Source organism: Anopheles merus, chromosome 3R (genome assembly GCF_017562075.2).
Source record: "Anopheles merus strain MAF chromosome 3R, AmerM5.1, whole genome shotgun sequence".
NCBI classification, from domain to species: domain Eukaryota; kingdom Metazoa; phylum Arthropoda; class Insecta; order Diptera; family Culicidae; genus Anopheles; species Anopheles merus.
The window spans coordinates 21,158,674-21,186,511 of record NC_054084.1 but is presented as its reverse complement, the minus strand read 5'-3'; the positions used below and the strand labels follow the sequence as shown (position 1 = coordinate 21,186,511).

The window sequence follows — 27,838 nt, the reverse complement described above, 5'->3', positions numbered from 1 at the left end:
AACTGTGTGTTCCAAATCTATTCGATTTAAGGTTCACAATCAGTGATTTAATTGGCAGAATTTAATGTAGAGCAATTGTATTTTTTTAATTTTGTAAATTTCAAAGCTGTGAGAAAATTGACATGTATTTTCAGGCGTAAAACAAGTATTAAGAATTTATTAAATTTCACAAGTTTTGTTTCTCAATACAAAAAATCACATCTCACTAAGTTTTTATAGTGTTTTCCTAATGTAAACTCAAAGTTATCAAACAATTGCTTCAATATTTATTACATGTATCATGATTTGTACAAGAATAAAAACATTTTGCCTTACAGACAAAAATAAATGCGTTTTAGAGCCTTAGAGGCAAATATTTATGAATATTGGCAAAAATTGATGCCTTAGAGTCAAAAGTTAGCGACAACGATTGTTAACATATGGGCTAGCAAATACATTTTGTAAAAAAATCACTGAATTGTCTTTTTGTTTTGATTTGTTTGGAAAATTTAGTAACAAACCAAATCAAATGCAAAGGCAATATATGGTACATTTGTTTTGTCAGATCAAACTATAAACATTTTTGCAATTAAATGTATTGCTTTCCTACTCTCTGTCCACACTTACCAAACATTGTGATACTACTTAAAATATTGCTGAGAAACTTTAAAAGTTGACTTATTAAATGTCATTTGCAATACAGTAAAGGGAAAAAAATTTGCTTTGCCGATAGTGCTTGGCGCAGTTGGGTTACAAATAAAAAAAAATCGATCGCGGAACCTCGCCACTAGAGTAGCAGCACGCATAGGACAACATACACGGACACACACACACATACACACGTACACAAGTACATCGATAAACGGCCAGTCGTCGACACACAAGTATCATCGACGTCGCACCGATGTAATCACAAATCGAATTGATGGTGCTGCGCCGCTGCTATTCTCGTTACCGATCGATTCGAAATGAAACGTGTAGGTGAACGTTCGATTCGAGCACCCTTGTAGCATCACCACACCACACCCCCCCTCCTTTCACCGGGTTATATCCATTGATTTACGTGTCTCCTGTCTGTGTGTGTGCGCGTGTTTGTGTGGAAAGAAAGAAATAGTGGGGCGAACGGGAGGAAGCAACAGTTGAAGTAGAAGGGCGCAAAGAACGCGGCGGGCATAATCCGTCACTCGAACGACGAACTTTCCCCGCGCTCGCCCCCGTACCCACGCATCCTCGCATTCGTTCGCGTTTACTCTTTTCCCTTCTCCTTCCTCTTCGTTGGTGATAATGCTCTCTGACTGAGGGGCCCGGACGACCAGATCGACGTATTGTGATCGACGCGGCAAAGGGGTGGCGCGGTGGGCTTTTGCAGGAGGGGGTGTGAGCATTTTTAAACGCGCACGTATGCTATCGGACGCAGCAGCGAATGCGATGTGAGAGGTGAATGTGGAGGGTGAGCTTTTAAGCACGATTTACTCGCTTTTTTGCTGTTTGCTTCCCAGCTTAAATGTTGTGTCGGGATGGTTGGAGATGGCTGATGGCAAGATGGTGGAGTACGGAGCAGGAGAGAGACAAAAAAAAAACAAACCACATATACGATCATCATCGGAATCGTTGCCCGCTGGACCCTGATGCTGGCGTATTGATGATGGCAGAGATAAATCACATTTCTTCTCATACGCGAGATAAGGAGAGAGAGAAAGACAGAAAGAGAGAACAGATCGACACGCTCACACACGGCTTGGCGATCGCCGTCATCATCGGCTCTCGACTGCGCACTCGATCGTCAACGACTCGATCGAGTTCCGTTGCGCTGTGTTGCAATATAAAAGTAGGTGCGTAGAATTAACGTCGAATAACCGATGACGCACAGCTCAGCAGTACATGGAACGTTTTCCTAATCCGCGTGAGCGAGATGAGCAAAGCACGAGAGCAGCAGCAGCAGCTGACGGGGTTGACTTGCACAGCGACTCGGCCAGTGTAGAGCAACTCTAATGTTTAAAGAGCATTGAGCACATCAACCCGCGATGGGGAAGGGATGGCAAACACTTTCTGATATCATGGCTGTGCTGTGTGTGCTGCTTGATGTTTTTTTGGTTGCGTATGTGCGTGCGTGAGTCATTTTTGGGAACACCTCAATGCCTTCAGTTTTGCTGTTTCGCTGGCATTGCTCTCTGGCCTGCTCGTGAGAGCACCGTGTGGTGTGCGAGATGTTTATGAAAGCTATTTTTAAGCGGTTTCGATGCTATCAGCACTGATGGCGAGAGAAAAACGAGCACATTTGCTGTGTCTTGCCGTGGGATGTGTGTGACACGCAAAATGGTCAACTTTTAATATGGTGCTATAGACAACTGTGAGCGTCCGTCCGTCCCTGTCTTGCTGGTGATTCATTGGCCGGTTTACCGGTGTGTGATAGCGTATAATATTCAGTCACGAGGAACACGCTGATGCATCATAATGTGCATCATAAACTATTTTTAATTTCAAAACTTGTTTGCCGAGCCGTCGTGCTTGTGTGAGTTATTAGGTGCTCTTGTTTTTTTAGTTCAAAAAATGATAATTGGTTACTTTGACTGAGTTCATCAGATGCGACAGGCATGAGAATTCTCGGATGGAACTGTTTTGGTAACTGTTTCGGTTCAGATGCTGCCTTTGGAGTTATTTATAAACGGAGTAAATGTGTTAATAATATCTGACAGAAACACAAGTCGTAGAGGAATTAATTCTGGTTCTGCTATTGTACTTGATTTGACACGGAATTCAATATTGTAATCTCCCGCTTGGTAAATATATTCCTCTTTCTGCTGCTGGACGTGTCCATTTCATACCTAAGGTTTGGATTTCGCTTTTAATTCTGGTTCTTGATTTCCTATCTCTATCACTGTTACTGTTTCCTCTCTTGCTCACTGTACATATTCTTGTTCCTTTTTGACTACTTCCATCAATTCCAACAATTGTCCTACTTTATTTCAACGCTCCCACATCTATGGATAGGACCGAATCATTCTTGCTTAACTTACAACAATTAAGGTTTAACTTTGGTTCTTGACTATTCGTAATTTGCTTATATTTGCTTATATTCATATTTGGCCTATACAGGCTTTAGAGACTTGTATAGTACCACTCAGCTGGATAGTCAGTCCTTGCTACGGAGGGACGGTCCATATGAGGCTGAACGTGTCTTTTTTAAATTCTTACGAGTATGTTTCTAACATCGTTTAAATCCACTGCCTATGTTGCGATTTATGTCCATTCCTCTGGGTGATTTTAAAGTCAAGAATTTTCTAAAGCAGTAGCTGATAGTTCAGGTTCTACATGTTATATTAGTTTCAGTCATTATGTTCGTTTTGGTTCCACATTTTCCACTGGTAAAGTTATCTTCTCATTGTCAGTTCTGATACCACTTATTGGTATTGGTAGTTGTGTTCAAGATCCTCCCAATCTCAATAGCTCTGGTAATGGTAATTTTCCAGTGTTCTCAATTAGTGAATTAGAAATCTTCAGTACTCAATCTCCCTAAGTATCTGTTTCTGTTCTCCATGAAGGTTATGTCTGTTGACTGTTACATAAGAGAAGTAAGTTTCAAAAACTTTTATTTAATTTCAAACTTTAATCTCTCATTATTCGCGGCGTAAAATAGCGCCAGCTTTAAAAAGTTTATTTTGTACTTGGAAATCAGAATCTAGACTGAAGCCAATTAGAATATTATATTTTCTACGCAAAAAAAAAGCGTTGCTGCAGCACGTTATGGCACGGATTCACAATGTTTTATTCCAGCATTAACGTTAGCCTGTGCATAATTAATATCACCATCCAGGCGAGACACACAGTAAGCATTATAAAATTGGTTTAATTCGCAATCGCAACCTTAAAGTGGGCTATTGCGTTTTCCCTCCCATTGCATCTCTACAACTTTACCCATTCTTTCGATTATTTTAAAATCTCTTGAATAATTTATGCAAACGCGAAAAAATTGTGATAGTTACACCGAGAGCATCGGGGCATGGGCAAAGTTTTCGCCTCCGTTTTTGCATTGAGATTAAGCAGAAGGATCAGGCGCTTGTATTAACCAGCGAACTGATAGAGTGTGCTTGCGAGTGAAAAGAATCAGGAAGAAGACTTTCTTATCCCGCACTTCCATGCAAAAGTGTGCTTCGGAACGTTTCACTGCAAGGGCAAGGAAAACCCGTTTTTCGCTCGACAAAATCTCCACCGCGCCGCACCGACGTCACCCCTTTCCTCGTGGGTACCCTTGTGTGTGTGTGATGAAGTCAGTTGCAGCCGGCATGCTAAAAGGCGCCCTCCGCCGACAAAGGCAAAGAAATCAGCTGTAAACCGAAAACGGTTGGCGCTTTTGTAAGTAAAATGTGTGTGTGCTTTTCCTTTTTTGCTTTTAGGATTTTCTCGCCGCTTTTAGGTTTTCCTTTTTTCCCTGCACTTGGGTGCTCTTCCCAATACACGGCTTCACACTTTTCCGAGCTTCACGAGCGCTCGCGCACGCCTTCGAAATGGTATCGTAAAAACGGAGCCGTTGGAAACGTTGCGCCATCGCGCTATGCCGTGCCTGCCGGTTCAGCCCCTTTCGGCACCGTCTCTGAAAGCTGCATGAGACTTTGGGTAAAACGATAAACCTTGTTACTTCTACGTTCGGTCGTTTGAGGCTTTTTAGGGAAAGTCGGTGGAGAGTTGTGAAGGTGTTGTGTGCGGGTTACAAGATGTAAGTGTGCCCTGTGGAACATTGTACTAGGGTGTATTTGTGTATTTGTGCGGAAGGCCATTTTAGCCGGCTTCTTGCACTATCTTTTTTCCGGAGTCGATGAGGCGCGCGCTCTCTCCCAAGCGCATGCAGATCCTTTCGTGTGGAGCAAAGGGACCTGCACGATCGCTCTGCAAAGAACGTACGGCCACACGTACGCTACGGGGTTGATGATAAAATTGCTGCCCCATCTCGTTTTGGGTGAGCGCATTGCTTTCCAGCCATCCACCTAACCTTCTTTTTGCGCAACATTGAATCGGAACTATTCTCGCCCAAGTCGGAAAACGAACAACGACCGCTGCACATCGTTTGCTCACCAAACTCCAGTCGATTCTGTGGTCGTCATGTGGGGGGAAGCCTACCGAGCTAAAAACGAACGAAAGCAACTTTAAAAATGGAGCCCTAACCGGTCACAAGAAACACACGCACCCCCACATAACGACGGTTTTCCCCTGTACGCATTTGGGCGCAAGTAAAGTGCCGTCTTTATCGTGAAAATTTAATGAGCTCTGTCACCCGCTGCTCCAGGAAGAGTCTTCGGCCCATTTAAAATTAACCTTCGATTTGGTGGGGAGGGGCGAACTCTGCTCGGAAAGGTTTCCTTCCCCTTGGGTAGAACATTGTTTGTGTCTTTTTGAGCAATTTTGGTGTGCGATAAAGGAGTTGGAGGCTGTCTTGAATGATTGCAACACTTCGGGTGTGTTTTGTTCGCATTTTGCAATGTTGATTTTGGACACCCGCACAATGTTTTAGGCTAATGATAATAATAGGCTAATGTTTTTGTGCTACACACCGGTCGTGCTGTCCCGGTTTTTGTTGTGTTTGCGTATCGACTAAATGGGTTGATATCTGATTCGAGCTTTTCAATGGAGAGTGCGCCACTAAGAGGGCCCATTTGTTTTAATAGTGTAACTGGGGCGCGTTTTTTTGCGCATTGGGCAGCCCAAACTCCTCCTCTCCGTCCCGTTTGGACGTTAATGGTGTGGGATATTGCTATTTAGAAGATCCGTGCTGGTAGGAAGGCATTCGTTTTGCCTGGAAGCTTGGGCATAAACACTGAGGTAATGTGTCTCCGGAGGTTATGGAGCCTCGTAGCTCTTAGTCGGATGAGTGGACGTGTCGTTTTAAGGTTTCCGGTTAGGATATTGATCCTAGAAAAAACAAAACAAAGGTCCACATGAAAGCGTAATGTACGCCCAGCAAAAGGCAATCGGACGGTGGGCTCAATTCTTGACATCCTAAATCTTAATGGTTGTACGTTTCTCACTCCCTGCTCCGTGTGGGGCTTTTTGCGTCTAAATACATTGAACGAATTTGCCACTATTGTCTAGAGAAGCAAAAAACAGAGTATACCTCCACCGACATTGGGTTGTTTTTAACCTAATTCATGCTCTTCTCCTGTGCGCCTCTGCTGCACCTTCCGGGAGACGATCCAATAAAGATCCATTTACCCATCGCAACCATCTCTTGGTGTGTGGCAGGGGCGCTCACTACCCAGTGCGGGCATTTGGGATGTCTTGTTTAGGTCTTGCGGTGAACGGTTTCAATTCGTTCCGATAGCAATATCAATAAACGGCGTTTGTCAGGCGCACACCCAACAAACCACCACAGAACAATAACGAAGCTGCAGGAAAGGAAGGTGCAAGAGAAGTAAATAAGATTTCTGAATCTAAGAGCGACGTTGAGAAGAAAAGGTCGGGAATGTGACCACGTGGAAGATGCTCCTGGTGCTGCTTGGTGCTGCTGCTGGTGCTGCTGCTGGTTAGATTATTTTGCTTTCCATTATTTCAGCCCTTCAGTACTGCCAATCCATCTACGTCGGATAGGCTTTGTCCCAGCAGTTCTGCCTGCCCTCTGCAAGGCTTGTGTGTGTGTGTAAGCTGGCAAAAGGAGAAGCGGTAAATATTATACCTGTGTACAGCTCCGGTAAGACAAATGGCATACGATACTGGAAGGTACCCAGGGATTAAACCGAATACTGTGGTACGGAAGAAGGTCCTGTCTTCTATTGTACGGAAGAACGATGTATGTATGTGCCTGTGGTTGTGGTACTACAGTGAAGTTTGCTGAGCAGAAATTGCTGCACAAAGAGATCTGGTGATGGAGTGTTGTATCGCCTGGGGAGGAACGAGAAAGTAAGATTCGGAAAGCCCTATTTTTGGCTGGTTGGCAGGATCTATCAGGAGCTTTTCACACAAACAGCAATAACCGGGAGGAGTGTTGGAATGAACGAAAAATCATTCAACAACATTACGGTACTTTATGTTGGAAGAGGAAGAAAGAGAATTAAAGAGAGAGAGAGAGAGTGAGAGAGAGAGAGAGAAAGAGAGAGAGAGACAGAGCCAGAGGGCTTGGTACTAGCAGTATTTGTGAGCAAGACTCTTGGTTGGTACGTACTGTGTAAAGATGTTTTCCCCTTCTGTGCCACTGTTACCCTTGGCTGAAGGTTAAGAAAATTGGAAAAGCAGATGTCAAACAGGGAGAAGTACAAGTCTTTTTTTGTTGTTGGTCAAGTTGTGTCGTTTGCCTTGGTTTGTTGTAGCATCTCCGGTTCCGCTCACCTTCGTGGGTAAGGAATGTGAATGGGGTTTCTGAAGTTATCTACTCGTGGAGTAGAACAATTTCTATTCCTGATTTCTTTTGTGTAGTAAGTTATCGGACGGAAGAACTGTGGAAGGGTTTCCTGGTATCGCAGTGACATAGCCGAGGGACGCGACCGATTTGGCAGCGAGCAACAGCAGCATAGCATTAATTCCAACGGGGAATGTTTGCTGCTCAAGACGTCAGTTCGGGCACGGCTCAGCAGCCAAAAGAACCAAATGATGGTACAAAGCTTACACCAGGAGGAAGGAATCCAAGTCACATTCATTAGTGTGTGACTTCCAGGCCAACTCCAGGGAGTTGCTTAAGTCGGCTGCTCGTCTGATTTACATGAAGTTTTGTACAGTGTTTTTGACTCTGGCTGAACTGATAATGTAGCCAGCCTCCCGTTCTTCCCATGTATGGGCGAGACATGGTGCCGAAGCGTATGTATTCCGGAACGGGAGGTCTTCGGTTTCCCGATGGTGTGCCGTCGTATTCAACAGCCGTGTGGGAGGAGATACTGGTCCCTGAGTTCTTGGAGATACACAGACACACGCACGCAAGTGTGGCAGGACATGGTAAGAAGGAATGGCGCATGATTGCAAAAGACGTCCGAAGGTCTTCCGAGCGCAAAGTCACTTACCTGTCCCGAGCGTATTTGGCTACGACGGGTTCTCTTGCTCGGGACGCGAAACACGCTGCGCGTTGTGACCCCGACGAGTATTGAGTTGGTTCCGTAGACGGGATTGGTGTTGTTGCTCGGGGGCGGTGGGGAGTTTCTTTATTACTGCTGTCGGTTTTTGGAGTTGACCAACTCTTCTCCACGGGGGAGACGACCCTCCGGGATAAGCTGTGAAAAGTCACACCGTGATGTGAAGCTGTGAGGCTGATCCCATTTATCGATTGACAATTACGTCCGAGACTTTGCTGGTCTAGCTGAAGTTTGAATAAATTATGTACCACTATGACTGACTTCGGTTGATGCTGTTATTGTTTTTTGTTATTGTTTACTAAATTTTGATTAGAAAGTGTATTGCGATCTGTTGATAAGAGCGACCAGTAATAGTGTCTCATTAAACTTGTCACAATATTCGTTTGGTGTTTATTGCACACTGAAACCTAAAAACAACCCATTCTGGATGAACTATACTGCTTCTGATTGCCTTGCGGACGTGTTTGCCAGAGCAGCTGCTTCTGGTTACAATCGTCACGATTAAACCGCTCAACCTCCATTTATCAACATGACATACAACTCATCGTTTGATCTTATCGTAGCATATAAATCTGTGTGAGTCAACCTTGAAGTAAGGCGCACTGCTCACCCTTCACCCCGACCCTAGCGGGGTGGTAAGGTCACTCATCTGCAACGCGCTACAACGATAGCGACAGTTTAATGGGGCTGTGACGTTGAAAGGCCCGCTAGACACTAGACTCCGTTTCTTTTAAGGTTTAGTTGGCGAAACATCCACATACACGAACACATCCAGCAGACACACCAGAGGTCTGCTCTTCGCTGTGTGTACATGTTTGTTGTGCAAAGGATGTGAAGAGTTGCATCTGGAATCTGTCGTTTAGTTTTCCTTGTTGTTGTTGTTTTGTTCTCTTTGGCATACCCTCTGCCCGCCTAACGTATGGTACGCAGAACGTCCTCTGCCGTGTCTATGACCCCTTTTGCTATCGTCCATCGTCGCCGTGCGAGGTACGGTTGTGTGGTCCGCTCACCATTCAGAAGACACTTCGCATTCATTTAGTTCTTCTGTTTATTGCCCCCACCTCTTTTGCAACATTCGTCTTTCATCGGTGAGGCTTTCTTCCTGTCCGATTTAATGGTCCGGCAAGCCTTTGAAGACATGCAAGTATGATTTGGGTTCGGGAGCGGGTATTTTTTTTGCATCTTCTTGTTGTAATCAAGATTGCTGAAACTACCGTGGTGTGGTTGGCGTGCTTAAAATTAAAGTCCTTTTGATGTTGCTTTCATTTAAAGGAGTGTAGGATTTTATAGGTCGGTGGTCTATTGCAGTGATATGGGTTATGCATGTTTCTTTTCACCTTTTGGACCACATACCCAGTAGAGCTTTCGGGTTGCGGAAGGGAAATATATACATCCAGTTTTGAAGGCAAGTAACGAATTCCCTACACAGTCGAGATTTTCCACTTCCAAGAGCATCCACTGTGTGTGTGAGAGTAAGAGAGAGAGAGCGGCCGAGTTTTGTTTTATTATTTCTTTCGTTTCGTTCGTTTTCTCAACTTCCTTCTTCGGTGCGGTGCGCTTTACTGCATCGTGCACTGCATCGACTGGAGCGCAGCGCAGCAGCTACCAATTGCTCCGTGCTCGTTGCAATGCTCCTGCTGCTGCTGCTGCTGCTGATATTATTAACCTTATTCTTCGCCGCCGTTGTGCCTCTTTCGTGCAACTGCAACTACGGCTCGGTGCGTAGGCGTGTGTGAGTAGGAGTGTAGCCGTCGGCCCTGCTTGATGCACCACCCCAGAACCCCTTAGTAGCATCAGACACAGATATAGGTGTATATGTGTTAGAGTGCAGCACAGGATTGCAGTTTTTTTTCGTTCCTCTTTTATTTACGTGAGATCACCTCGAAGCCCCAAGGGGGGAAAGGGGTTTCACCCGGTTTTATCAATTGATGTCTTCTGTTTTGGCTCTCCCAGTGCGGGCGCGCTGGGATGCTTGTGTTGGAGATTCGACGTTTTACTTTATGAGGTTAAGTAGCGGCGCACTCGAGACAACGACACGGTTGTATATCGAGCAGTTGCAGTACCGAGTTCGTGGATATGAATGCATTAAGGCATGGGTGCAGCAGAATGTTCCGTACACTGATCGCTCTTGTATCTTGGTGTGTGTGTGTGTGTGTGTGTGTGTGTGTGTGTGTGTGGTGTGTGTGTGTGTGTGTGTGTGTGTGTGAGGGAGAGAGAATAGATAGTTTAGAGAGATGCAACATCTTGCGCTCGTTTTAACAGATGGGTTGTTTTGTAAACAGTACTGATGCAAGCACAATGGTGCTACAGACGTTCTTTTACTCATGGGTGGGGGCTTTTTTGTAGTTTATTTTTACTATTCTTCCACCCTCCCCCCCACCACCGTCCTCCGATAAGGCTTTCCCTTTGCTTCTTGTTTGAACTGCTCCCTTTTTTAGCGTTTTTACTTAAAAAAACCCTCCATGGCATGCGGAAAGTGAGAGCGCAACACAAAGACGCGCTCAACGAACAGCGAAGGAGGACCTTCTGTGGTGTGTGTGGGTTGTTGTTGTGTTTTTTCTGGTCTTTACGTATCAGATTCAACCTTTCTCGCGAGCATGCTGCGTACTGCACCGACCGATAACGATCGTAGCGCGCGCCGCGGTTGGGATATTATTTTTAGCGCGGACCCAGAGCGCAGCAGCCTCTAACCGCATGAAGCAACGCACAACCGGCCAAGGAGAGGGGATTGGAGATCGAAGCGTAAAAGCGTGTGTGTGTGTGTGTATGTGGTGGCAGTAGATTAAGCGCGCCCTGCACAAGCCCTGCAGCGGCAGGGAGGCGATCACCAACACCCGTCCTGGCAGCAGAGGGCCTGACGAACGACGGATGACGGATGACGGCTGATGGCGGCATTCGGCGCTGCTGTGCGCCAGTCCAGGGGTTGCCAGGCCATGTGCGCCCCAGCTTAAAGGTACCGATCGGTGCGCGAAGGAGCGGGAAGCGAGAGCGAGAAGATCATCGGACCGCTCCTTCCAACGCGCACAATCATCCCTTAAGTCTTGAGTCTGTGTGTGCGCGCGCGCCTGTTCTTTCTCTCACGATTCCACCTTGATCTCTCACTCTCTCGATTGTCTTGAGTTTTTCTCAGCACGTTCCTTTTGGATTTGTGATATCACTGTACCCTCCAACCCCTCCCGGTGTGTGTTGGTAAGCTAGATATATACCTCAACAGCAAGCGGGGCGCGATATCAGAGAGCGTAGAGAGCGAGCTCTCGCACATCGGTGTATGTATGTGTGTGTGGTTGGTGATGGTAGTGGTTGTGTGAGCACGCATTTTCCGTGCCGAGGGAAGGGAAGACAACAAAAACCACCCTCTCGGTGATATGGCGCGCGGCGTGCACGGTTCAGTTTGTCGAAACCGGTCGCCCGGTGGTGTTGGTGTTGTTTGTACCTTTACCCCGTGTTCTTGCGCGTTCAGAGCAGAGTGCGCTCTCGTTCTATATATCTTCCTCCCACTCTCACTCTCTCTATCGATCTGTGCGGCAGAGATCACCTTTCGCAGCCGTGTGGTGCTGGTGCGTTCTATTGTTTTATTATTTTTTGTGCGTTCGGGGGCTGCCATCGCTGAAGCGCTTCGGTAAAACATTATCAGCTTCAGCTCTACAACAAAAGGGTGTTTTGTGTATGCCAGGTGCAACAGTGTGATGCTAATTCGTGGTAAATAAATGTGAGGGAGTTTTGTGTTGTGCTGATGTCGCTAACATTGGCGCTCGTGCACCCGTGACGTGAGTGTGATCGATTTTATCTTTTGTGTGCCGTGAGTGCGCGCGGTGATTGGTGCACGATATCAATGTTTGTGTAACACCGTTCAACGATCAATATGGCGTGTGCAGCGAGCGCGCGGCTACGTAACGGAATGTCACTGCTGATGCTGTTATCATCTGTGCCCCCTTCCCCCGTCTAATCATTCCAAGTGAATTACGTTTAATTGCGAGAGTTTAATTATCACATCGTGTAATGACGTACCGAAAGTAGTATCTCTCTCCCTCTCTCTCGGGAGTTTGAAAAGTGGTCGCGATCGAATTGTTTGAAATCGAACTGCGTGTCGCCGCTGTTGGTTGCTGCTATGCCTCGGAAGTCATAAAACGTGCCCGGTGTGCCGAGGAAGGCGGCCATTGTTTTTTCTTCTATTGTTGTACCGCACTGTGTGAGTATCGTATATCCCTATTTATAGAGCACGATAATGGCGTTGTGTTTGTGTGTGTGTGTGGGCATGCATTCAGCCATCAGTGTGCATGTGCACGGTTGCCCGTGTCACTGTGTTTTAGAGACACAAAAGCCGTACGATAACAGTAAGAGGGGGCAGCTCCGCACATAGCCACTTCCACCAGCACACGTCGTCACTGTGAGGAGGAACTTTAGAGCCGAGAATTCTGTCTGGTATCGGAATCCTGGTGGAAAATGTAAAGCGGAAAACAAGAACAACACAGAACAGTGCAGTGAATAAGAGATGATAATGGAAAAAAAACACCGAATGGAGGAGGTGAGAAAACGGGCAACGAGAACGAGAAGAAAGAGAGAGAGAGAGAGAGAGAGAGAGAGAGAGAGAGAGAGAGAGAGAGAGAGAGAGAAGGGAAGAACCGCTTCGTTCCCCGGGCATAGCCTTGTCAAAGTATTTCAAAGGTCTTTGGTATTAAGCGGGGGGAATTAGTTCACCTTCTTTCCTACTTTTCGTTCGGTTGCTGCCGCTGTCGTTGCCTCTAGCCTACCTGGAATAGTAGAATCCCAAAATAAGAAAGGGTCTCTCCGTGCAAGGCCCATGCTGCCGTGCCTGCTGGCTGGCCTGGCATCGATGTGTGATCAGATGATAAGAATGGTTTTTATGTTCTGCTGTCTACTTTTTTCTCCCTCTTTTGGGCCTTTGCTTTCAAGGACGATAGCGTTTGTGTGAGTGTGTGTGTGTGTTATGTTTTGCAACAACAACAGCAAAAACTATCATTTAGGTGGAAGATATTTTTTTGGCACATGAACTGTGTACAAGTATTAGTGCTACCGGGGATAAAAGGTTTTATTGGAGCAATTAGCACATTCCTTCATGATACTGCGTGTACAGTTTGAAAGGAATAGTTTCAAAGTATTTAAAGAAATATGTCCCTACAATCATCAAGTTTTGAGTCTTTAAAGAATGCTTATATGTTTTAGTTTCCAGTTGCTTTTAATTCCGGTTCCCACTACATAGTTCATATTGTCTCGTTTTAACGATTTAGATGTGAACGTATTGAATTGAATAAATATGTTTGTATTTGTGATGAAATACTATATATCATGGTGATGGCATGTGCAATAAGATTCGTAAAGTCGTAAGATGTGTAAGCTAATCGATGCCTCCTGTTGATAAGAACACCACGTGTTCCGGAGGACATAGACAGGAGCAATAAACGAGCCACTATTGTCGCCACATTATGCTAGCACAGTGGGAGGAGTGTGTTCAACTCTCATTTTAGGCCAACAAATTATAACACTGAATCAGAAGTTGTCGTATTGATGACTTCCTTCCCCCGATTAGGATCGTCTTCCTCGTTTGCCGCCGGCTGTGGCGGAAGAATTAATGAATGACATTGTATCGAAACATATTTCGCTGTCTCTTGTTGTTGTTGTTGTTGTTGTTGCTGTTGGATGTATGTACTGGTGGGGGGATTTGGATGCCGCCGTCGTTCTCTTATTATTTGCGCGTTTTCCGTTTTCCCCCCTCATGCGAATGCGAGCGTCATCTGTTAAGGAGTCGGGTTTTCTTGCTCGTGAAGCGCAGCGGAGGCGGTGGAAGTGGTTGGAACAAAAAAAAAAAGAAAACAGAAAAAGATCCATAATCGCGCGACGGATGCCAACTGTTCCGCAACAAAAGCTATATACTAGCCAGATACAAGGTTTTGGAAGGTTTTCGTGCCTTTTTTGTTTTGTTGCCTGTCGTTGCCCGCTGTATGGCAGTTGGTTTGGTGTGGTTCTTTTGCAAAGTTGTGTGTTGTCGCCGTTTCCGCGTCCTTTATGAGGCAAAAGGGAAACGGTTGCCTTGCTTTTTTTTTGTTTTGGTGCCCCGTTCGTTGGAGCCTCCAAACTGTTTTGTGGTGAACCTCAGGATCGCGCTCTCGAACAGACGGCGCGTTTTGGATCGAACCTCGCCATCTCCCCGCCACACTGACACGCTTAGAGGGAAAGGGTTTCAGGTTTTGAGAGGGGACAAGAGAAAGGGTGTAGTGAGTGGCTGCAGGGCGACACAAAACCGAACGATGAACGAGAGGATAAGCACCACTCGGGCGGTGCGGCATTCTCATAACCATAGTACATCGCTTTAAGCCTTAAGCTAACAACAAATGAGTCGTGCGGATGTTTGGGGTGAATTGGGTCGGGGGTGTAGGAGGAGAAAAAACACCCTTGCACACACACACACACACACACACACACACACACACACACACATACACTGCTGCCGGGTCCGATGGAACGGCGCTGACGGTTACGGGAGGTGTATTTGGTCGACGGCAGCGACTTCAAGAAGGAAGGAATGCAAAAGAAGCTCGGTTAAGGCCGACGACGAAGAGAACGACGTCTAAATGTACCGTGAGACGGCTCGCGCGCAAGTCATTGGATTGAATTTTTAAATGCTGCTTTCGGTGGTGGGGGCCGCCGATTACTTCTTACCGGTGGCGTGTGTGTGTGTGTGGGTATGTGCTCCGGGTATGTTGTTGATGGTGTGCCGGTAATGGTTAGGATATACTGGAGGGTTTTGGGTAAAATGGAGAACCAGCCACGAGGAGGAGCGCACACTGAAACGAAAAACGTAATAACAATAAAATAAACGCACGTACTCGCACGGAGGCCCAACATATCCACAGCTTTTGTCACGGAATGTGGTACGATTTGTGCTCCGAGTGATAGTGAGGAAATGAATATGGGACAAGGAGAGTGGGAGAATATTGTCGAGTGTAGCATGGTATGAATTAAAATTATATTTACTTTATGTTCCATTTCCTCCGGGAGAGAAAACAAAATGCTGAATGAAACGTTCCATTAATTTGTGAAAGAACTTTTGGAAGAAGTTTTGATTGACACAATGCTGTTGTACGCCAGCATGATGATACTTCACATCCAGTGATATAATAGAATAATTGTTTTATAATCATTTATGTCTAATATGTAAGAGACATATTTTGGAAAAAATGATAACAATTTCTCAAATTGAAGACATTTTAAGATCTTCTTGTTATTTGTTACATTAGTAGAAATAATTAAATTCTATAAACAGCCGATAAAGCATTCTTCTGTCCAAGTTGGAGTGAGATGTCCTGTACAGTTGTACCATTTCGTTTCCGTTCCCAAAAAAAACCTATGCACATAATCGTTTTCATCGGAATGCGCCACAACATTCTTTAATTTCCCCATCTAATTAAAATATCTCGTGATGGATGTTCAACGCAATAAGAAACTAATCCGCTTCGTCTATTTATTTCTCCTTCCAGATCCAGCTCATCCAAACGCCTGCAGATAGATATGCCCTCAATCATGGTGGTGGAGCAGCTCAATCAACAAAGCGCACTCGATGAATTAAATTTTGATAAACACACAGCGCTCTTCCTTCCTGCCTGCTCTCCCAGTGCAAGAAACATCATCAGAACGTATTGGCACAGCAAACGCGTCTTACTTACACCCGGGCTGCTTTCCCTCCCGCTCCCGTGTGCTTCAATTTCCTCCGGTCCGGCCACAATTAAACAACACTCACTTTCACGATCTCACCCACCTAATCGCGTTGGGAGGTGGGGTGCCGCTTTACGAGAGAAATGTTGTAGCAAATTTAATTAAATCCGTGTCGATTGTACAGTCACTTTACTTTTACACCACATAAACGCTCAGACAAACAGACACACACACACACAGACGGACACCAATTCACATGAGATACGGTATCGCAAAGCAGAATGTGGTGTGTAGATCGACTAAAAGCCACCCAGGATAATACCGAGTGTGTGTATATGTGCCGAGTGTGTGTTTATTGTTGTTGTTAAGGGCTGCGATGTGCAAAAGATGTGCCAAAGTGTGCTAGAAATGATTGCCTCCAGGCAACATTGATCACAATGTGTGCGTGTGTGTGAGTGTGTATGTGTGGGGATGATAAAATCCTTGTCTAGGATGTGCCGGTTCGCTGTCGAAATGGTTTATTGCCTTCGGGTGAAATGTTTACGCGTTCATTAACCCATAAAAAAGGGGTTACAGTGTGCGCGGGAAGCAAGTGTGGGAGAGGGAGTAAGGTGCGGCGTGTGTGTGTGTGCTTGTGCGTCTGTTTATGTTGCCCAGCTGTAGTACCAGCCAGCCAGCGCTGCTGTCGGCAATCTATCCGATTATTATCACTGACATTTACATCAAACTTCACTCTAAACATACTCATACACCAACACGCAACCACTTCATCTTGGGCCTTGTGTGTGGGCTATGAAAACAAACCGTATTCTGTGTTGTTGTTTTTTTTGCATTTTTCCCTTCTTTACCGCTTACCTCGGTGCATACAACGCTTTGTTTTTATATTTTACAGCAAAAAATATTAGAATTCAACATACTCACGAGCTCACCTCACTCTCACTCACTAGCATAGATCTACTACACCCAAACGATACCGACAACGTGCGCAGGCATGCCAATGCGGTGCAAAACAGAGTGTTGAGTGCGTGCGCTAGACGAAGCGAGTGAGAGTGTTTCAGTTTTTGTTCCGCTTCTTTCTGCAAATGTTTCCGTTTAACAGCGACGTACGCTGTGAATGTCCCTTCGGTTCTGTTAGTGTTACGTGTGTGTGCGCGCTCGCGCACGTATTTGTTAGTGCAAGTTCGTGTGTGTTTTAGTGTGTGTGTGTGCGCGAGTGTTTGCGTTCTTTTACTTCTTCCGTTGTTTGCATTTTGTATATTTACCGCCAGCCGCCCTATCACCCCAACATTGGGCGGTGCGTGGTAATGTTTTGAATTCAGTTTACACAAAAAGCGAATCAGAAGCAAAAGCCAAGTGCAAGTGTAGTTGTCTTGTGTACGAAAAGGCTTGTGGTGGTGAAGCCTGTAAGAAAGAGAGTGAGTGTGCTTGCGGAAGTAAGCTGCAAAAGGATACAGGCAAATCCACGCATATATATGTGTCCCGAGGGTGCAAGGTTAACATCCGCAGTCGGTACCGAACGCGGCTCCAGCACCAGCAACCGCAGCACCAACCCAGACGGGCCAAGCGCATTGTAGTAGTGTCCTAAAGAATTGCCCGAACGCAAAGCAACGGAAGCGGAACGCTTTCGGCTCGTAGGATTCCGGGTTCCAGCAAACCCATCCTTCATTGTAAAAATATAAATACCCGCCTTTAACAAGCCCCTTCATATCCACAAATATGTCGAACGTACCGGCAAAGTTCCACAGCCTGTGCCGACTGTGCCTGACGACGGTGCGGGAGTGCGATCTGCCCGAGGCGACGGTCACCTTTCGCGCGGAGCAGCATCACCATGGCGGTCAATCGAATGGGCGCCATCGCCATTCGCCAGCAAACGGCCAGGACCTGCACCAGCAGCAACAGCAAGTGTCCGAGCACGAGCTGATGGAACAGCAGCAGCTCCCGATCGTGGAGTGCAATGTGGAGATTGTCTGCACAGAGGATGACGAGGAGGTGGTCGTCGGGACCGGCAGTCAGCCAGATGGTGCCGCTTCACCGCACGTAACGAATGATTCGGAAATGATGGACGGTGGCGGCGGTGGTGGTGTAGATGGCGGTGGTGGCGGAGGCGTTGAAGCATCATCTTCCAAGGATGAGCAAAGAAAGGACGGTGGCGAAGCAAGTGCCCTTCCGGTGGTCGTCGCAGCGAACGGTGGCGATGGGAATCACAGTGGCAACAGCGGCAGCGGCAACAGCGACGAAGATGACGACTACGAGGATGACGACGTATTCAGTGCCGGCCACATGTATCCAGATCTTCCGAAGCGGATATGGACGTGTCTTTCAATTAAGGTTAGTAGTTTTTACTTTGTTTTGTAGGAACTTGTCTGGTTCTGTTGGAAGTTGTCCTGATTTTTATCTTGGGAAATAGATTTTTTTTACATGGTTCCTCATGGTTCGCGAATTTTTGTTTTAGGATGGAGGCATTCAATCATTTCAAAGGTTCCAAACTCTAATGAATTACAGTTTTACAAACGTCATTTCAAAATAACTTCGGGGAGAGAATGTATAACATGCGCCATGTGTGATGCCAAATAGCGATACGAATCTATTGAAGGAACCAATTTTTCGATCTACAGAACGCTTTTACTTGTGTGACGGGATTGACATTTTTGTCGCATTTCCAATACCTTTAGGCATTCACTCAGAATGTCAGAAACCCCCGATTTGAACAGTGTTGCAGCATGGCGTCTTTTTGCCCGACGTTTCCATTCGGACAGACAAAACACACATAAGGAATTCTGCAAATGGAAGGCACATACGTATACCGATTTGTTGGCTGGTAGTACAGTGATTGATGAAAATTGGCTCCCAAAACCGAGCACAAGCGTTCGCCATTCTAGGGCTGCCGCAGCAAGAAGCGCGAGAGAATAGCGATCTAGCTGGCACGACGACGGCAAATAAACTGCCAGTTCCGTGCCGGCAAATCATTTACATGAAAGAACATGGTGACAAAAAGTATTTGCTATCCCGAACGAGCACACCAGCAAAGGGATTTTGTCATTTTTAGTTCATTTTTGCGCTCAACCTCTAGCAGTACAGGACGACGGGGGTAAAAGTTCGTTTAGCGAAATTTTTCGTTGCTGCTTGGAGTTCACGCGGCTTGAGCGAGAGTGTTTAGGGGAGAAGTGCAAAAATCGAAACGTTGCGAAACCCCACATTCAACTTGTCATAGCCGACGATGGATCGTGTTCGTATGCCACGTGCTGCCTAGGTGCCCACCCCAAATGACACCATACATCATGTTTGCTGCGGGCATGGGAAGGGAGTGCAACTTATGGTGCCTTCGTTGTTTTGTTTTGTGTTTTTGCCCCCCCCCCCCCCAAACAACTAGCGAGGAATGTAAAAGCGCAAGCAGGACGTGCAGAATTGTTTATCCTATTCCTGTCCTTCCGGAGGCTGAATTTCCCGTTGAACTGCTTGTGCGTCGGTTTTTATTCCCAGAATGTTGTGCACGTCGCATCCTTAGTTCTGTTGAAAGCATCCCGAATCACACTGTGTGTCGCAGCACTGTGTGCAAAGTGCTGTTTACTGAATCCCTTCACTGAGCCCCTTCCGGAACCGACATGGAGAGCCGTGTAGGTCGATGGGGCGTTCTCGGGATAGGCCATCTGGCAGTCGGAGTTTCCCGGGCCGATTCTAACTTCCCCAAACTGTACCGTTTCGCGATCGACTTCAGCGCTGCATCGGAATTGGACAGTTTTTTTTCGTAGCAGTTGTTACGTCCTATCGTTGTTCAGAGCCGCATCTGTGCCTCTGTGAGCGCTTGTTTGTGGATTCATCCGTATTTGATCTCGCGTTGTCGCTCATTACATCTTACCGGCCATGATGCATCATGTGCGCAACGCGACCCCCATGGCACACAACCAGGATGCGGCACAAAATGGAACCTCCGCTGATGTTCCGTTGCTCTCGAATCAATCCGTCAGTCAACCCGTCTGCGCCAGAGTGTACACACACGTTTGCGAATCAGATTTTGTGACTTGCCTTGAGCGAGGTGGATCACGGTGTAGGTAGATATGGTCGGGCCACACACTTCAATGGTAAGTTTCCGCGCGATGCCTTACTTTGAAGTTACAACCATCGGTTCAAAATGCATCGCGATGCAAACGCCGTAGAAGTGCCAACAGCTGGCATACATCATGCGCTGCTGCTGCTGCTGCACGTCCACGTCGAGTGCTCCGAGTGCTACCCTTTCAGTTGGCCATTTCGCGTCCACCACGATGGGGTGTAGAACAGGCCGGAGGAGCGAAACCAGGTCACTGCACGGGATTTGCCAGGGCTTTTTGTGGTTGGATCGGCCCTTATCCAGTATGGCGAGTGTTCTCTAGTACGTCGTTTGCATTGCAGAGCTGCAGCAGCAGCATGTAGATATGTATTATGCAGTGTGCAGTGTTTCCCGCTCATTCTACTCTTTGCCGGCCGAGATCTGTCTTGGCAATCGCACGGACGAGCTGCGGTGGTAGGCCATCGTTTGGCGATTGACTTGTTGGCTGATTAGTTTGGATAGCTGTGGAGGCGGACAAAAAGTGGAAGAGGATACAGGAGGTCAATCCGCGGGAGGATGTTGACGTTTTGCGGAGGTTAAAAATAGACCATCGCATCAGAATAGGATCTTCTGCTTCGTTTGGACGTTGCAATGTTTGCCAGAATGTTCACCAGAAGAAAAAAAAGCCAAATACGAGGAAAATAGTTTTATCTTGGTAGACTTCAAAACGGGACATTGAAATGAAAAAACAAACAAAAACTTACACATCCTACATAATGATGATGGTCACTTGTTTCGCTTCTACACACAGACGAGATATTGCACAAGCAATGTCGTGCACAGGGTTGCACGGTGATGTCGTTGGTTCCGGATGGAGAGCCAAATTGGCAAAATATTGACATCATTTTCCTTATCTCGCGCTAACGGCGGGGGTATTTATGGGTTTTAGCGATGGGGCCATCTCGACCGGGAGAAACAGTTTGTGTTGGCAGGAGGTTGGGTAGTTTTCCTTCTACTGCGTCATCATCATTATCATCATCTGGTTATTTATATTCATAACGTTCTAATCCGTACGGATGACTTCAAAGTTGCGATCGTTCGTACGAGATTTCCCATCTTTCTGTTGCTTCTGGCGCACGGTCGTCCCCGCTGCCAATGGACGTTCCTTTCTTCAAGAATCGTGTGAATGGGGGAAGGAAAACAGGACGGAGACGGTGGCGAGACGGCACAAAACTTTCAAACTATACTCACTTATTAATCTCTCACTAGTTGGTTACTTTAATCTGTTCGCCCGGCAATGTCCGCCAGCAAACCGCTGTCACTCACCATTCTGGTGCGGTGGCGTCGCGCAATCATGTCGTGGGACTTTCTCCTGATATCACATTGCCACCTCCCCGCAAGTCGCTCCCGTCGGTGGTCATGCCTCGTCTGTCTGTCTGTAACGCGACAGACACGCAAAAACCGTGTGTCATGGGAGTGTGGCGCTGGGGTGAAGGGTACGCAAAAAAGCAGAAGGGATCGGGCATTACGGCGATCGGGGTGTTGAAACTGTGCCGAGGTACAGACCGCTATTATGCGGCAGATAACGTTGACTGTCTAACCTGACGGATGGCTGACACTTTGTTGAATTTGCCAAGCTGAAGCGTAAACAGACGGAAGCGTTTGCTGCTGTTGTTTGACTAACTCCGGCAGCTCTCTCCTCCTACACGGCTGTTGCGCTCTTGAAAAGTAAGTCCCCGGACGGATGTCTAGCTTCCGAAATGTACTACCAGGGTCTACTCCCGGATCCTCTCTGTCTCTGTCTCTGGTGCGGCAACTTTCTCTCCCCGTCGCCAAGTATCTCGTTGCAAGCGGCAATTGCCCGACACACGGTTGGGAGTGGGAAACTTTTCTAATCAATTACGATCACAAACACTTCGCGGCAATGGGTAATGTACGGCAATTTCAGCAACCCAAGCGCGTGTGTATGGCCATCGTGAGGGGTTTTTGATATGGAGCGAACTTCCATAGCGTCTACTTCCAGCGGTGGTACATAAATCTTCTAAGTTCATTCCATTTCTCAAGTGTGTAATTTATTTGCCCCCCCCCCCCCACAAGTACAGTGTCAAAGTGTGTAGGATGCAAGACAGCTGAAGAAGCTTACCGGTTTTGGTCGGTTACTTACACCGTTTGTCGTCCTCGGTTCCTAGCACAAAAAGACCGGTAATGTCTTGGGACGTAGTTTCGTCCGCAAGAAATCGTCCGAGTTGTGACTGAATCTGAACTGACTGGGCATCGTTGGTGGTGCGCTAGTTTTGCAGGATTTTGTGTGCAACGGCTTCCTTTCTCCGGCTGGGGAAAATCTCCCGCCGAGGTTCTTTAGTAATGCAGTGTTTTATGGGGCGCTTATTTTTGACTCCCACGCAGCCAAGCGATCTCTGACGCAGGACGTCACGAGTTGTCTCTACCGCAGACAGCGAGGGGGGGGGGGGGGGTTCGCTTGAGAGGGGCAGCCCGAACGGTTTATTTATACGTACGTGGTGGTTGACCCGTTTTATATGGCGCTTCCGAGCTGGAACCGGTACCGGTGCAAGTCTTGTAATTAGAGGAGTGAGCTCAGCGCAGGACCGGCCGAGGAGGAGGACACGCCGATGCAAATCTGATCGATTACGCATGACTCACAACTTCATTTTTACCCTACCTTTTCTCTCTCCCACTCGTCCCCTGGGCAAATGTGCAATGTTTGGTTATGGGTCGAGACACGCTGGATTTGTTGTGATCCGATCGTCTGGTCTGGTCGTCAGCCACAGTTACGCTTTTGCTGGTTTTTGCGTTTCTACGGCGGGCCGAATTTGTCGATCCGTTGTTGTTGCTGTGATATTCGGTCGTTTACGTTTGAGGATACCGTACGAGCCGCCCGCCATCATGGACCGCCGTACTACTCCTCTTTGTTGTCGTCACGGACCGTCATTTCGTTTGGCTGCCACGGCAGCCCGCCACCGGGTTGACATTGCCCGCCCCAACGGCAATGGGCTGGAAATTAGCACTGAAAACTATTACAAATTACCAAGGCATGACTAGTGAGCCGGCACGACTATCCCTCCCTCCCGCTTGTCCACATCCCTTCCGCCAATCGTTAGTGTATGGGTAGGGAAAAGGTATTGGGTAGGGTTTTGGGTTCGTTTCGGGCTGAGCTCTTTGTGCAGCGAACCGTACACCGACCGCAAATCGGTGGCGCGTCGATCGAGTTTTTGTTGTTTTTTTTTGTTCGTGGGCTTTCGCCCTCCGGGTGGGATTTCTTCTTTGGCTACTTCGCTGGTATGGAATGATGGATGAAAGTTTGTCGTGATAGCATTCAAATGAAAGCCAAACTCTTGATGAAAAAGGGATGAACATGAAATAATATGTATCGTTTTAATGGGGTGCATACGGTTGGCGATTTGAAATCACTGTTCACAGAACACTTAAAAATGGCAGTATCATTATGAAGAGTTGCAATGTTGTGATGTTTGAAGATTTCAACGGATGTCATGTAAATTATGTCAACACTCAAGGTAGAATTACGCGTCAAATCAATTTCTGGCCCTCAACCTCTTTTCAAGCAGGTTTTACAACTGTTTTGAAGCAGTGAATTGAATACCAAAAAGATTTTGAGATGCATGATTGGTTGTACACAATTTTCCATCCAATATGTCGTCATGGAAATGACAAGTTTACATGAAACATTCAAAAACCAGTTGATGAATGTTTCTCTCGCACTGAAAAGAGACTTTGAGTTTACTTACTCATTAGTAAAAACTCTTGATGGATTTTGAAAACTAATTATAACTGTTAAGTCGAGTTTCTATCAACAAAGTCCTTAAACTTGCCGCAGTATTATTCTATGATGATAATTTCACTTAAGCGCTTACCAGGAGCTCATTCAATAAATAACACCAAGAAAGAGGTCTTGCCACTTCCATATCAAATGCGACTTAAAGTTCACCAAGCGTGCAACATTTCAAAAGAGATAACTGCTGCCGAAAACAAGCCCCGCTCTTGGATGTGACTTTAAGGTGAGGCGCGTAACGGACTTTCCAAAAGCGCATGTAGATCCGGTGCTCATGCGCGCCGAACCTTATCCGGCAGCAAACTGGGTTGGCCTGCTGCTGACCTTTAGGAGTTCTGTGCAAACGCTCAAACTTCCCAACATAAACCATTATCAACACACGGGCACAACCGGTTATATCACGTAAAGGGGTGCCCCTGCCCGGGGTGCCCGGAGAGACCGTTCTACCACTTTCGGATTTCGGACACTCCAGGAGCAGTCGCGGAGTTCTTTGTGTGCTTGGCTGTGAGACTAGCTCTTCTCTTCAGGTAGGTTCGGAGGGTGCACCCGTTACTTTGCATGGCATTTCGGTACGGATAGCAATCCTAATCGACAAAAAATTTGCACAAAAAAGGACACTCGTTTGCCGATCTCCGCATGGCTGGCAGGTCCGGTAGACACGCACAATCATTTCAACCGGGTTGTTGTCAATCCTTCCGTGAAATTTCCCTTCCGACCTGTTTGCCGGGGGACGGGGCTTATTTGTACGCGCGCACCTGAAGCGAATCCGACAAGCCCGGGGTTCGTCGTCAGGTAGCCGATGACTGGGGACTTAAATGAGCGCGCGCGGGATTTGCACACCTTTGTGTTTTCTCCGCTCAATTACCTGATAAGCCCGGACGGGTCAAGTAAACCCCGAACCAAGTAGTTGCTGGTGGTCCGCTTGAGAGATGTCGAAGGGGTTGCCTGTTTTTTGCCTGTGCTCATTCTCCACCACTACCGTGCATTTGAAAGGGAAAAGATCAAATTTCAGCATGCAGAGCATGATGTATTTCCTTCTCCCTCCTGTATTTGCTATACACCATTATCTTTGCCGAACCCACGATCACGTCTCTCGGTTTCGGATTGAAAAAGGTGGAAGCACCTTTATGCGTGATAACGTTCTTCTTATTTTTGTCTTCTTCATTCTCTTCATCCCAACAAGGGGATTGTGTTTTTTTGGTTTGGCTCCGTGCAAACCTCATCATTGGTAACATCGAACAGGCAACGTGTACGGATCGCTGCTGATGCTGATCGGTCGTGTACGGACTTTGTTGGTGTGCATTTTTGGGAGCTCGGCCGCTTTGTGGGAACGAAAGATCAGACAGACATCCGACCGGTCAGTTGATACCCACCGGGGGGTGAGGCTGTTCGCGGTGGTGAGTCGGGGTAGATTTGGTTGCTCCAAAATTTGCGGTACCGAAATGGATGGCGGTGTGTTTCCTGGATGCGGTTGTGAACGTGGTGGAGGGGGTCTGTGTTTTCGTTGAGAAGGAGGGGGTCTGTGGGGATCACGGCCGCTGGTGGGGGACGCTCGTAAATGTCAAAAACTGATAAGTAAATGCATGATAAATGGCATACTTCCTGCCGAAACAATTTCCTGACCGATGGCCTGTGTTGCGCTTGGTGCGGTTTGTTCGGTTAGTATCGTAAAAATATTGACCATTTTCGATGTTTGCTTCAGAATGGTTACATTTTAGTACGAGCTTTGCTTCGTTGTTGATTGGTTTTCGTGGTTTTTGCTTTGCTGGTTGCTTCTTTTTACGACTTAAATCCTCAAAATGAGTTCATTTAATGATTTGCAGCCAAGCGTTCGGGGAAAAGATATAAATTTTCAGAAATGCTAAAAATGGAACCATCGAATTCAACTGATAGTGTAGTTTCGATCCGTACCCTTGGCTGGTCTCGTAGTTATCGGAGTTTTCTCGGAGCTCCTCTGAAGCGAATCGCGCAATTTACATCAACGGCTCGGTATACGGAATACTTAATGCCCACGACTGATTTTAAACCAACCCTCCACATCTACGTAAACGTTTAGCATCGCTTTACCGTCGTCTCACGTTACTTTATCGGATTCTCTCCTCTCGAGCAGATTCGCCTACGCGGCTGCTCCTAATAATTATCGATTGTTATTGATTAGAGCCCGTCATCATCGTGTTTGTCTGGCGGCCTCACCCCCCGGGCCATCCGGAAACCGGTTCCTCGTGTGCGTGATTTATCGAAAATCGCGTTTATCAGCCGCTGGGAGGCGTGGTGGGAGGGGGCGGCTGCGGGATGAGCAAAATGACGCACTATCAGTCATCAGGCAGGCTGCTGCTGCTGGCTGGTTGGTTCGGGCAATTTACTCCTCCTCCCCATTAATCAGCCTTTCGCGAGCATCGCGATGTAGAGCCGGTTTTTCTGCTTGCTGTGAATTTCTTCCGGCATTCATCTTTAATATTATTTTGCAGCAAAGGGGTGCTTTAAATTTCTGTGATTTTGCAGTCGAAGTTCTTGTTTATTATCTACAGGACTTTACTTGAAGAATTGCAATTGTTTGTCATTAACTTTTGTCCAAAAATGGATGAAGTGTTCCAAAATAAATCCTAATTTTAAGTAACGTCGCCTTGCAAAATGAGTCGAACTTATATTGCCACCCAATTATCTCTTAATTATTATCCAGTTTGTATGATGGATAAATGATAACAGATACTAGTAATACTTTCCGCATACAGTCGAGACGGTGTGACTTTTTCTGACGCACACTGTGTTCCGCAGTACTCAATTTCATAACATCACTCATTGGGCCCTTGTGCAAAACGCTGGTGAAGTGAATGTACCACACGGATACGGCCGGTCCCATTTGATTGTGGTTTGAGGCTGACTGTGTGTTTGTGCATGTCTTGATTGACGCTATCGGTCAGTATCGAGGGCGGTGGTGGTGGTGGTCGTGCTAAGACCGCAGGGTGACGCACCAGAAACGACGGAGACGAACGATTAGCTCACCTCCACTGTGCTCACCACACAGCTGACCGGCGCACGTGTTGGTGTGTGAGCGTTTTAGCGGCTTCCTTGTTCGATTCCAGCACCGGGGGGAAGGGGGTTTGATGGCCGGTGGGCCAGAGTGGCGTTTGGCGGTATGTTGCTTTGGTACTTTAAGAAAGAAGAGAAAAAAACACAGCTCAACCTTACTGTTGCTTATCGCGCAAACTATCCAACCACATGTGCCGCTTGATCGCGAATGCCGCGAGAGAGAGGCACTGTGTATCTCGGCCATGCGTTTTGCTATCGCGTGAGTGTTGTGTGGAAGCGAAACCTTGAGGCCCGGAGGGTGTTCACCACTCCCACCGCTCGAGTGCGACTGGGTGCGGTGGAACGAGCCACGCCGGTCGGGTAATAAAACTAATCTAATAGACGCATGTGTGTGCGAATGTCGACAAGGTCCGGTTTTGGCGAATGATGTTTGTAACTTTTTGAGCGCAGATTTATTTTTATATTTTAGTATTATGTTTTACAATTTTGTATGGCGATATTGACCTTATTATACCTTGTTGTATATTTGTTATTACTAATATTGAAGTATTAGCCACAGCACAAGTTTCAATTGATCATTGAAGTTTGCAGAATGATGCCAAAGACATGTAATAAGCAATCAATGAGCATCGAAAAATAATACATTTATTTTTATCCTTTCCTGTACCCGTGAGGTTCGCCCCCTATGCAACTGTCCTCCTAATGACACGACGGTCAAACATTTATTAATGATAATCCATGCGTACGATAATCTTCCTGCCAATTGATGAAGCTTTCTTCCCATCACACCCACACGCAAACCGCAACCATTGCGCTGCGTGTGCGTGCTAAGTAGACGGGCGCAGCATAATTCATCTAATGTAAATCATACGCAAGCATCGCAAGCTCCCCAGCACACTCGCTTCCGATAATCAGCGGCGCGGACGGTTGAAGAGGAGGCACACGCCTGGGACGCCTGTCAACCTACGTACGGGGGGGATTTCACGCCGACGCTATTTTCGCCTCGATCCACATTTGTGTCTTCGCCGCCGCTGAGACGGGGGAGAGGCTAAAGTTGAAAAACATAATAAATCTTTTCATCTGTGTTTGTCCGGGCTAAAAGAAAGACGACAGCGGGTGGAAAGCACTCCACCCAGGGGAGGAAAGTACTAGCGGCGGAGAGGGGAGGAGGCAAAAGCGAAAGATTCGATCCGATAAATGTCTTATTTGTGCGCGGAAACAGTTGCTTAACACAGTGTGCCAAGGTAAGGCTTTGTTAATGTATTTATCATCTTACCT

The 27,838-nt window shown here is 46.8% G+C and overlaps 1 protein-coding gene across 13 annotated transcripts in view; it reads left to right on the top strand.

The window, feature by feature from the left end:
• The window catches only part of LOC121597614 (GATA zinc finger domain-containing protein 16), a 245,487-nt gene that overhangs the window by 11,299 nt on the left and 206,350 nt on the right, over window positions 1-27,838 (top strand). For 5 of the 13 annotated variants that reach the window (XM_041923492.1, XM_041923496.1, XM_041923499.1 and 2 more), the window contains exon 2: window positions 16,591-18,026. In XM_041923492.1, coding sequence (XP_041779426.1) covers window positions 17,415-18,026 — 612 coding nt within the window. In that variant the 5' untranslated portion in view covers window positions 16,591-17,414. Of the gene's footprint in view, window positions 1-11,428; window positions 11,585-11,702; window positions 11,727-16,590; window positions 18,027-27,838 lie in introns of those variants that run through there. The other 8 variants (XM_041923501.1, XM_041923504.1, XM_041923500.1 and 5 more) reach the window with 6 other exon arrangements.